The 12,973-nt window shown below is 30.1% G+C and overlaps 1 protein-coding gene across 2 annotated transcripts; it reads left to right on the top strand.

Annotated features, from left to right (window-relative positions):
* The first annotated feature begins 1,317 nt into the window (after positions 1 to 1,317).
* Positions 1,318 to 5,720, top strand: LOC124353104 (ribonuclease H-like). Of its 2 annotated transcripts, none has more exons than XR_006921567.1 (3): positions 1,318 to 1,488; positions 4,948 to 5,043; positions 5,636 to 5,718. XR_006921567.1 is itself a non-coding variant. In XM_046802925.1 (3 exons), exons 1-3 carry the CDS (start codon positions 1,469 to 1,471, stop codon positions 5,703 to 5,705), a joined length of 180 nt encoding a protein of 59 aa, XP_046658881.1. In that variant the 5' UTR covers positions 1,318 to 1,468; the 3' UTR covers positions 5,706 to 5,720. The 2 variants fall into 2 exon arrangements, 1 of the variants encoding a protein (XP_046658881.1); XM_046802925.1 differs by having other exon boundaries at positions 1,318 to 1,482; positions 5,636 to 5,720.
* The last annotated feature ends 7,253 nt before the right edge of the window (positions 5,721 to 12,973 follow it).

Here is a 12,973-nt window from a genome sequence, read left to right on the forward strand (position 1 = left end):
TAATGTAGACTTATGATAGACTAGATTAGATTTTTGTTATATTAGAATTAGAAAACAAGTCCTAGATACTACATAAACAAAGTCAAGTCAATATTTAACGCGCCAGAACCAAATGATGTAACTCGGTTAAAGGGTTTTATGGTTTAGTTCATTAATTCGCTCGTTTCATAATCCAAATTTCAACAATATTTACACTAATGCTTATGTTGTTAAAGAAAGTTAAGGAATGTTTATTGATTTTAGTATGCAGCAAATCGTTTGGAGAGATAAAAACACTTTGTTCAGCTCAAGTATTCGCTTATTTTGACCCTGTCTTAAAGTTAACATTAGCAGGTGGTGCTAGCTCGTATATTATTGCAACTGTGCTCAACCAAATTCAAAAAGATGGTATATCGCCTTTGCTACAAGAGGGGTAAGTGATGCTGAAAAATAATACTAACAACTAAATACCCTAGCCCGACCTGACATGACCGGTCAGGAAAAATACATCACATATATTACTCTATGCAATGAATGCAGAATGTTTCAGTTGCCAAATGATATCGAGTTTATGTATGGAAATAAAAACCTTAATATTTTAACGATGACGGGCCAAGGAATTGACATTACAGAGACCAGTTATATACAAATTATTCGTTTTAATTTTACGATGACGGTTGTCAAAAGGTTAATGTAAAGTTTACATTATAATTTAAATGAACAGTGAAAGATGTTGATTCACAACAAATTATTTGGGGTTTAAATTTAATGTTGGTACTTGAGATTGAACATTTCCTCATTATCAGGAGCAGGTTCTAAATTAAAAAAAAATAAATAAAGGCCTAAATTCTAACAATTTTAGCATCGATACGTTTCCAACAGTAACTTATAACCCGTATGAAGTAGGTCTTTAAAGATGATCTTAATACCTATAGATTAGCAGAGAAGTATTTGTTTTCAGACAAACTGTGTAAGCCCTGATTTATTTATTTAGTATGTTTGAAAACTCACTCAATAAGGAATGCACCAATGAATACAGTGTTGACTTTTTTTATTTTAAACACTTTAACTTCCAATTTCACTGATAAAACATAAATTGCGTTTATTTTTAAAACGTATATTTGGTGAGAAGATTTAGTTGTCTATGTTCTTTATTGTGACGTTTTTTGTATTTAAAACATTAATATTAATTAGAAGAATGATGTAATTCTGTCTTTACATGGGCAGCTGAACTTGGAGATTGGATGATTGTTCAGTTGGATATAACATATAAGAAATATCAGTTATTAGTGAGTTTCTCTATGGTGCTTGTGTGTCACACACAGAGCAATAAGCCGAATGTCTGCTGACTGCTGTAAACCAGTAAACGTAAACTAAACTGTGTTAAAAACAGATGATTGTTAACCGGGTTAATTATAAATTTAACTGTTGTGTGTGAATGAATACGATATAAACATAATTCTGTGTAATTGGCTTCTTCGTGATTGTAATGTTACTCAGATGGTAAAGGTATCTTGATATTAAAATGATATTCTAAATTAGTCATTTTCCTAATTATTTTGTAGGTTAGAGTTTAAGGACTTAGTGTAAGGCCTAGGCTTGGTTTATTTTGTGAGCTAATGTGGGAATGTAATTAAGTAAACTTTTATTCATGGAATTTATTTTGTATTGCAATTTATATGTTGAGATCAGGTAGTGGTATTTATTTGGCTTAGGGACATTTATTTTTCGGTAACAACTGTTCAAAATTCTTCATATTTTGGGTAGGCTATACTAATGTTGAAAGGGAACATTTAGAGTTAAACCCAATTTTTATCCAGGTCCTAGTTAATAGATTATATACCATCAATTTAAGTTAGCAATAGTGTAATAGATGAATGTTTTTTTTTTCATAAAAGTTTTAATCAGGACTACTATTTTAATAAATCCACTTATATGTTAGCACCTCATGGTAATAATTTTGTTTACTGGCTATTGCTTTCATTTTAAAATTCAATACTTTGATATTATCTGTAGGGCACTAATTTTGGAAGAGTTTTTCTTACCGGGAACCTAAAAAATTTAATTAGTAGTTAATATAGTTTTTTTGGTCCCTTGTATGAAAAGCTCTTCCGAAAAAGTGGTCACTGGTTAATATAAAAGTACCAAAAATTCTTTTTCTTATGAATTTGGTAAAAAATTTTAAAATACATGTTTTTTATTTAAAACGGATAGGGGGTATGGTACAATAAGCGGACCCGGTTATCCATTGTTATATTACACAGTTTTTTCATAATTTTCTTAAATCGAGAAAAGTAAGGCGGTCATGGGACTGACTGACCAAAGTGACTACTTCTTATAATGGGCTGTGAATGTATATGATGAAAAAGTACTTTGCTAATTACTTTTTAAATATTTTTTTGCTAATTATTAAATGGTTACTTTTTTATATTTCAAAGTAATACGGGACACTAAATTTTTCAACATAAAAAGTTTTCTATTTTTGTAATATTTTTTACATTTCATATATTACAATGATCACTGACTTCTAAATATTAAAGTAATACATATTTAGCCTACAAATTTTCATAATTACAGTTTATATTGGTTTCTATACTTTGGTCAATATCATTTTCACTACAGTCTTGCATTTCCGAAATTATTACTTCATTTTCATTATCATTATATTCTAAAAATTAAATAATGGGTTTATGATTTAACTGAAATAAGACAAAAGTTTTAGAATAAAATTTTAAATATCTTGTAAACACAGCATCTATTGTTGTTCCGTATCTTAACTTAAGTTTTTATTGATTGACATTGTTAAATTTTATTTATCTTTAAAAAAGTCAATTAATGGTTTTGATGTTTCTTTAGCAAAATATGTATTAAAATCTGTTTTTACATAATTTATTTTTTAAGTGAATGTCAGGTAGGGTCCAATGTAATTGAGTAAAGGTTATAATTATAATCAACAGAAAGACTAATTTTCTTCTAGAATTAAATTACGTTATAGCTTTGTCAGCTAGAAAAGTTCTTATTTATTTATTTTTAATCCTTTTATAAAACCCATCAGGGCAAAACTATAGTGAAGTGGAATAGGAATTAATATTAACCGTGGTAAAATTCAATTTAGAATCCGATGAGCTTTAAATACTGCTATTAAATGATGCAGTAAGTTGATTAATTTTACGTTGGATTCATTAATAAATAAATTAGTAGTTCGTAGATTTATTCAATATCTTATCATATATTTTAGTTTCTTTGCAACAATTGTTTGGTGTTGGAAGTTTTTCAGTGTGTTTAGGTCAATAATAATATGAGTAAACTGATCTAAATCAAATCATTGTAAAACACTACTAGATTAGAGAAGTATTTCATTATTTTCTTTATCGCATATAATGTTGTATGTGATTGTGGTTTATATTTCCCTTTTAATCTCTCCAAACAGATTTTTCATTAAAGTCAAGTTTTGTTAGTTCAGATGAAATGTTTATACGTGAACGGTTTGTTTACGTTTTGGTAAAACTTCTCCTTTGAAAGCATGTGGAAAACATAAACATGCATGGCGTGAAACATGAGTTTTTGCCCCGTGCAAAACATACATCCATACTCCACCAAAAAAAGTAGTCACTTTAACAAGTGACAGTACCTCTCACTAGTACGCCTGGATATTCACCGAATGGAGAAACGCCCTGACATCAAAATGGCCGCGATAATCCTGCCCTAGCGGTTACAGAGTGAAAAACATGCCTGACATTCTATGATGTGACACGAAAGTTTTTTTCCCCCGTGCAAAACATACATTCATAGTCCGCCAAAAGCAGTACAGTAGTCACTTCAAAAAAGAAAATCATGATTTGTCTTTCTTATAACTCCATTCATGTTTATATAGTCTATATTTTAATCCTCAACTTTTTATAAGGCATTCGATTATGTTTGGCTTTACTAAAAATGCCCACAATGCTGGTGAAAAATGAAAAACATTAGCTTTGAGATAGTACCTATCAGATAACAGTATTTCAAAATCCCAAAGGGTTTGATGAATGCTTTCGTCATCAGTATGGGCTGTGGCTACGGATGAAAAACGTCCCCTTTGAGACAGTACCTATCAGATAACAGATCAACTCCAGCTAGGTCTGATCATGAATGAATGAATTCAGTAATCAGGGTGACACCTTTGATGCTTCCATAGCCTCCACTTGCACTATCAATTAATATACTTTTAGTTAAACATAAAATATACATGATACTTAATTTTGAGAAATACAATTTAACACATGAAATCTATTTGTCATCCAAATACGGGAAGAATTGGACAGTGCACACTAGTACAGTTGTATTTTATAAAGTATAAGTATTGGAAGAGACTGTTCATCCCATATTTAAACCATCAATCTTCCCATTTTTAGGTTAAACAATGAAAATTATTAAATTTTAAATTATAGTAGAATTGTGTATTTCTATTATAGTGCAATAGTGAAATATATGTCTCAACCCTAGAATTGACCCCAAGGTTTGAAATTACTCAGCTGACCATTCTTCATAATATTACACATGTGTTTATTTTCAAAGCTTGGTCGTGATTGTCAGTTCTTTTTGAGTTTACTATGGGTGAGAACATGGTTCTGACCGTGTGAAACCGCACACACCTTCAATGCTGCTTTAAAGACAGATGACTAACAATGTCAAATACCAAATTGATTTTGATTTGGGGCTAGCTGAATTGCAAAACTCTTGTATAGAGTGTCCTAAAAGTATTATGAAGAAACAGTAGCAAGATTATTAATTAATGTTATCAAATTCTGTATTCATTATTAAAATAAATTCAATGACCTTATTAACGTAATTATTATTAATTCCATAAATTAGTTACTCAATATTTTACTAACAATTATTTTCATATCATGACAATTGTACTCTTACTACTATATAGCATAGATAAATAATAATAGTTTAATTATTTTTGTTTAACATCTCTCTCTACAGGACCATTCAGAAGATAAACATAGGACTATTGTACGTTTTAGAGATGCCGTACTATGCTGTGGCTGTGGGGAAAAACCCGGGAGTTTATAAAACCTGGTAAGTTGAACATGTAATTGAGAAACATGCTTTAATTTGACATACAATAGTCAAAGAAAAATCTGAACATAGTACAATTATGTACAGGAATATATTCCAATCCAAATTTACAATGACATTAATGTTGCCACTTTATTTTTACTACTTCAACATCCAAACTGTTTCATTAATGAATTAAATTAATTGTTCATATGTTTCTGCACTTGTTCCCCTTAATGTAGCTTTAATTTATTGTTAAGAAAAATGTTATCACTCACATTGTTATTTATGAATTGCTTGTTTACTCTATTATTTATGCTCATTATTGAACAATTTCTCATTTAGACTATACTCAGAATTTTAATGGTTATGGGTAATAAGTTGAAGGGTTATTTCTGGTTTAATTATGTGTTATAATATATGAAGCTATAGACACTATTATCCAGTCTAATAAATGTTTAGAGTGTTTAAATAATTAAGCTTAAATCAGCATTCAAATATGGGAGAAAAGCTTATATATGCACATCTATAAACTGTTTATGGATAGTTAAATTCAATTAAATTTTAATAGCTGCCTGTCGAGAGTACAATTTTCTTCATCAATGTTTTTTAGGGAAGAATGTCAGAATCAGACCAAAGGATATCCACAAGCCAAATACAGGAAATTCAACACGGAAAACTGAAGCTAGTAATTTTGTAAAAAACTGCAGGAACCTACCTGAATAACTCATCAATAAAAATCAATGCAAACGTAACAACTGCAGTAAACATTGAAAATTTAAATCCTCCTGAACTCGTAGCAGTGGCAAGTCAGCCGTCCCATACCTTACTGAAACATGATAGATTGGGTTTGATCGCAGAAAAATTAGACAAATTCATTGAACAGACCAACAAGAAGCTGAGTGAATTCAGCAGCAGACTTGACATCCTTGAGACTTCGTTGTATAACAGGTAATTAAAGACCTACATCAAAATACACACTAAATATGTAAATTATTAAAACTAGGTGTACTAATTAATTATTGTTATTTCTTAAACGATGGTAATACTTTAGCATGTATTGAGTGTAACTCTTTTTATAGTGATTTGCCAATCAACAACAAAATAAAGTTGTATAACTAAAATATTGAATAAATTAGCAAAAGAATAATATAACTCCTCAATCTGTTATACAGTATACATAATGTTTAGGTGTGGTTAATGTTGTTATAAAAACGTATTCATACTATGTAACATGAATGAAAATCTAGAAATAAAATGTTATTGTAGATTATCTGTGGCCAGTCTTATTATTCAAAAGAATAGTAGAAGATCGATTGTGCACGACACTTTACAGGATGAATACAAATTTAATTTATTTTGTAAATGTAACAAATTTATCCTTACCATTTTTAGATGTATTAGTGAAAAGAATAATGGCGACATTTACAGAAAACCCACTTGTAACAACAGATACATATCACACGATTTGAACTATCCACCCTCCCAAAAAGAGCTGCTCTCCACACCATGATTAACAGATTACGTACAATGCCTTTAAAGAACGATGGGTACATACACAAAAGAACTAAACAATATAAAAAGTAAAGCTGTTTTCAAATAAATTGACAGTTTATTAAAAAAAATGAAAGATTTGATCAAAAAACATCCAGAACTACTTTAAAAAGTAGAAAAAAAGAAAAGAAAAGTGGCAATCCATTTTATAAAAAAAATAAAAAAACATTTAAAAAAAATGTTGACATGAATATAACATTTCCACAACGAATAAGATAAATAATATACTTGGAAATCCAAAAGATAAAATTTTGTATGAAAATAAAAGTGAAATTTACAAAATTAACTGTGAAGATTATGATAAGATTTACATTGGCCAGCAAAAAGAATCATTTAAAACAGATTTAAAGAAAATTAAAGATAATATAAATACGGATAAACTAAAAAAATCAGCTATTTGCAGGTGTTCATGCATTAGAAACAAATCACACATTAGTAAAACCAATCCATAAACAAGAACTCTATGCTTATAAAACATACATAAAAAAAACATAAAGAAAAAATATTAAACAAAGATTTTGGACCGATTCTAAATGCACCTTTCCTGTAAAATATAACTAAATTCTTTTTGACCCAAACTCTTTTACATATATTAATATTTATTTTATTTTACCTTTAATCATACAAATCTTGTATTAAACTTTATTCCGCTGATAATTGTTTTGAATTTTAAAATATTTATACTGTTTCAAATTGTCGATTTATACCTGACGACGCCATCGTAGTTGTCAAAAGACCTGGTGAAAGAAAATTTAAATTTTTTGGACAGTTGTGGGTTTTCTTTTAAAGAAAAATTTGTTTTCTAATAAGAAGAGCTCCTCCTTCGATTAAAATATATATATATATATATATATATATATATATATATATATATGTATAATAGCCTATATTTAGAATTTCTAATAGATTTAATTCATCCATCATCTAACTTTTTCATGTTATGGCAGGACATCAACATTTCTCTAAAGAGGTTAAAAATTAGTCAATGCATTGGTAAAAAATAAGACTTTATTTTCATTTAGAATTGCTTTAAAGTTGCCAAATATACTTATTATTTGCATGTAAGTCGTATTCGAAAAGTAAATACAGTTTCATTGCACCACCCCTAGTCTTCGTCGTTCACTTGCTCTCACAGATGCCATTTTAGTTACTCTAAGTTGTCTTTTCAGTTTGCTGTGCACATTTAAAATGTTAAAGACAATTGATGTTCCTGCCGACTGTGAGATTTGAGCTTTAATTCGGTTTGTGGATACTTGGAATGTGAAACTAACAGATATTTATTGTTACTCTTCCTAAAATTATGTTGTTTTGCATAATATTTTGTGCTGCTTTTTACAGGTTTGTAGATTTTAAATATAGAAAAAGTTAATTTTTTGTCTTTTTCAAATTTTTGTTATTTTTATATTTATTATTTATAAGTCATTTTCACTATCTGTGTCCATGCCATCATCACACAAATGAAGCCAATCGTCTATTTCTGTGTTGGATATTTCCATGGTAAAATAAACACTAGAAATAAAACCATAAAATACTCCAGGATGGGTGACATACAACAACGTGTGTTGTCTACAGAGAACTTAACAAGGTGCAAACACCCATGACAGAGGTCCAAGCAAGTGCTGATACCTAGTAGAAAATGCCAGAACTACTTGTACGACACGTAGTTGACGTAGAAATTCTTTTTGTGTTATTGCTTCTCATTACGTTGTGTCTTATGTTTATTTTTTATGGCAGACAACAAAATAAAACAGGAACAATATAACAATGTGTAATATTACGTCAAAAACTGTGAATGGTTTAAAAATAACATGTTGAGGTGGAGATGAGTGATAGAATGGTGGAAAAATCGGTTAGAACGTTTATTAAATGTGGAGCAAGTGTTTAAACAGTAGTGGAAACTATGTCGAAAAATAGTTTACAATATGCTCTTTGATGTGAAAATAAAGTTGGTTTAAAAATAATGGTTTAACTAGTTTTTCTATAACGCTGCTTGCTTTTTGAATATGCCTCGTAAATGGATTTTTATTACTCAACTTTCATGTCTATTTAAAATTTTTTGGTAACATTGCCAAACCACATGTTGTCTTGATAACTGTGTAAGTGATAAAATAAATCAACTTTCTTTCGGTGGTTTAATCATAATATCAAAATATACAAATATATATATGATCTTGCACAAACAGGGCGCCTAATTTTTTCATAATTATGGAGAATGTTGACATTACCTATTCTGAATAGACATTTTGTCCATTATCATTGTATTGTTATCGTACAATCCCTACAATACAATGTATTTTACCTTGTGTAATTTAATATTATTTTGTATACAGTGGTATTAAAAGAATTTATTACATTATTGGCTCTTAATTGTTTTTATGATTTTTTTATTTTGTACGGGTTTTGAAATATTGTTTTTCTTTGTAGATGCACTCCAGAAAGAAAAAGGAAAAATACAACAGAGGAAGACAAAACAAGAAGTAAATCAAAGAAAAAGAAGTATGTGTAAATAGTTGACAATTATATTATGTATATACAGGGTCACACAAAAAATGGCATTTCCACAATAATAATAAAAAAAAAAAAAAAAAAAAAAAAAAAAAAAAAAAAAAAAAAAAAAAAAAAAGTTATGAAAGAAATAAATTTAATTCATAGTAATTGAAATCTTATAGCTTTGCCATTTATGAAACATTGGTGTCATTTACAACTTTTTAAAATTACGTCCTTTAGATGAATGCATTCGTGAAATCTGCTCTGGAGATTTCTCATTGACCGTAGCAACATCTTAGCTGGAATACTGTGGATTTCATCCCGAATTTTTTTTTTTAACTCTTCCAGGGTTCTTGGGGAGTCATGTAACCTTCGTTCTTTGGGTTTTGTCACAAGAAAAATCACAAATGGATAAATCTGGTGATCTTGGGAGCCAGGGAATATTACCAAATTATGAGATTACACAGTTATCGAACAATTCTTGCACATGTACTATTGATTACCATTCAGTGTTTTATGTTGCTCTGTCCTGTTGATATTAGGCTTCTTGAACATTTGGAGAGTTCAATAAAGGTGTAACGAAAGTACGTAACATCTCCTCGTAACGATCGGCCTTGACAGTGGTTTGGTTTTCATTGCTTATTTGTTTAAAAATATGGTCCAATAATCCCATGAAAACACCTTACTCTCACTTTACCAGCGTGTTAAGGGCACTCATGAACTTCATTTGGAAGTTTGTTTGTCCATTTACGATCTGTGTATTCACGTAACCTGTGAGATGAAAAATTTACCTTATCTGACATCCACAACTTGTTTAGAAATTCATTGTCATTTGTTAACAGAATCCTAATTGTAACCGGTAATTGTTGCACTATCTGTAGTTTGTACGGATTAAATTTTAAATCAAGATGAAGAATTCTACGAACACTTTTGGAAAATTCCAATCATTGCTGTTTGCTTACGAATTGAACGCTATGGGTTCTATAAAACAGATTTGCATGCAACATCGACGTTTTCTGGAGAAGGCACACTTCTTGGTCGTCCTGTTGCTTTCGTCTTGAGGGCTACCAAACTATCATTGTTTTAATAAAACATTTTCATGGTTAATCCATGCTGTTGTCTCCGTTCCACTGATCCATGATTACTGAAATGGCGAACTGTTTACTTAATAACTGTCACGAACCCGTCGTGCTGCCACCTGCCTATTCCCGTTATTCTGTGTCACCCAGTATGTACTTTTATATATATTTGTATATAATATGTATAATATATACAGAGTGTTCAGAAAAGGGTGTCACAAACTTTTTTGTCTGATAGTACTCATCATTTTAAAACAAAAATTGTTATGTAAAACATATGTCAAGAAATGGTGTCATTTTGCCACTAGCCGCCATTTTGTATTTTTATCAAAAAATTTCTCTGGACCTAGAAAAAACTACAGATACGATACTTTACACATGGGTAGTGATAAACAAGACAACACTTGTTTAAAATAATGGTGTGATTTGCTTTAATAACTACAAAATGGCGCCTGTTGATTACCTCTAAAGTCAAGCAACAAAAGAACCAGTATAGTTAAACAATTTACAAGATAACAAATATTTTGCAATTGTTATTAAAAATTTCAATTGTACATTTTCCAACAAAATCCGTTAATGCATAAGAGAGCATGACCAAGTTAAAGGTACACTTGCACTTGCAGGCATTTTACAGGAGTGTACACTGGTACCAGAACATGTGAAAGAAAATGAATTTATTGGTGAAATGTTTCCAGAAATTCTAAGGAACTGGAAACTTAGACTCTTAGTAGGTTTTGTTGCGTAGCCTACGTTTTACTTGATATTTTACTCTATTGTAATTGTGCTATTTCAATTGTTAGCGTATTTTATGCCTAAACGAACCAAGAAATATTTTGTGCCAGTGCGGATTTTAGTTGGTTTGTTGGTGTTGACCTAATTCTGACACAAGCCTAGTCTCATCTCGTCATAGTCTGTCATCTGTCAGTTTAAAACACTACATAATAATGAGCTATCTATAAGTTCTGCCATACATTTCCATAACTTACCCCCACCCATCACATTCCGGTACTGGAAAGTTATGAATATATCCCTGATTTTTTAGGATTTAATAAGGTGTGTCTACTGTTTTTAATTCACTACATTTTGTGTTCACCACAACAATAAATTTCAACTTGGGAAAGGCAACATTAATTTGTAGATTTTAATTTATTGTTTCTAATGGTAGAAAGACATCATAATAGTCATTTTGCCTAAAATTACATCAATAAAATGGATTGTTAACTAAAATGATTGCAGATTACACGTGACTGTGGAGTTATCAGACGGTGAGTCATCTGACACTCCAGTGCCCACCACAACCAGGTCTCAGTCCACAACTGAGACTGTAGAACAAGTTGATAGTCCTTGGCGGGGCAACAACAGCACACCTCAGGGCTTCATCGTTGACCAGGAAGGCTTCACCATCGTCTACACTGATGGAGCTTGCAGTAATAATGGCAGAACCGGTGCAAAAGCTGGTGTCGGCGTGTGGTTCAACCACAATCACCCTTTGTGAGTAAAACTTTAGTAAACTACCAAATATTTTTAAATACAAAGAAAATGTGTCTGAACATTTTTATAAATTAAAATTGTTTGCAGCAAACATATATTTGCTTTTAAACCCATGATAAGAAAATAAAGGTCTATAAGAAGTGTCAAGAAATAATAAGATAAATATAAAAATTAAAAACTTTGTACATGTGACAGTTTGTCTAATTGTTATTCTATATCTTTAAATAAATATATTTTATACATTTTGCACTGAGTGCATTTTATATTTAGAAATTTAAAAGTGAATGGCAAACTAATCTATTGCTAAGGTCTAATTATAAGAAAACTTTTCTCCCGTTCTTAAACCACCTACGCAGGATCCACAATATAACATCATGTGCGTGCTGCACTCTTAAAAAACACTGCGTGATTAATTTTTTACGTGTTTACATGCTTAACTTTTATAAATGTTATGAACAAAAGAGACAGTCTATAGATATTGTCTTGTTTTGTCCACCTGTCTTGTATTTGTAAAACTTAACTTGTTTTTTTTTTTGTGGTTAATTATTTTTTAATTATATTTGCAAATTTGATTACTTTGATCTTTGATCTTTTTAATAGGTGTGAGTTCATTTAGAAAATTTTCAAATACATACTGGGAGGGTATAATGTGTATTATTCGTAAAATCAAAGAATTAATAATCTGCGTAGTAGTAACAATTTTGGGAAGAAACGCACGTACAATCTGAGGTATACAATGAGGAGTTATTTGTAGTGGTTTCCACTTTCAATGGCACCTTGGTACTAAAATAGCTTAGGTTTAAAACAGTACATTTATCTGCATTTTATTTAATTCCAGCATTAACCGAGCGCATACAATGAAATTGCATCTAATAAAGCTTTAAAACTCTACTTTTAATAAAAAATCTTTTTCATAATAAAATACAAGTAGTAAACACAATAGGTTTAACATTATGAAAACTCTTTTATAACGTAAAAAATAATCAATAAAATAACAGTCTGTTAATGTTTTTAATATTATCTAGCCCAATATCTTAAATGTCAGCAGTTCTACCTTCCTCAAGTGCCCTTGTTCCCACTTTGGACACAGACACTTCAATGTTATCAGTGCCTCTTGTATCTTTTTAAATGTTTAATTGGAACCTCATTGCTGATCTTCAATACTTTCACTTAATAATAATAAAAATCACCAATAAACCTATTTCATTCTGCAAATTATTATTATTATCAGTATCAATCTCAAACTAAAACAGCTTGTTTTACGTATCTTAACTTGCAGCCAGGTGTCCATTTAAAACACTTAATTGCAGCTTCAGTTATTGTTATTGTTAAAGTTTGCT

Source organism: Homalodisca vitripennis, chromosome 1 (assembly GCF_021130785.1).
Source record: "Homalodisca vitripennis isolate AUS2020 chromosome 1, UT_GWSS_2.1, whole genome shotgun sequence".
Classification (NCBI taxonomy): Eukaryota; Metazoa; Arthropoda; class Insecta; order Hemiptera; family Cicadellidae; genus Homalodisca; species Homalodisca vitripennis.

What these genes read in the sequence shown, in the direction of transcription:
- LOC124353104 (XM_046802925.1), top strand. An exon ending in CCGGGAGTTTATAAAACCTG is followed by an intron (nt 5,044 to 5,635) that starts GTAAGTTGAACA and finishes AATGTTTTTTAG; the next exon opens with GGAAGAATGTCAGAATCAGA.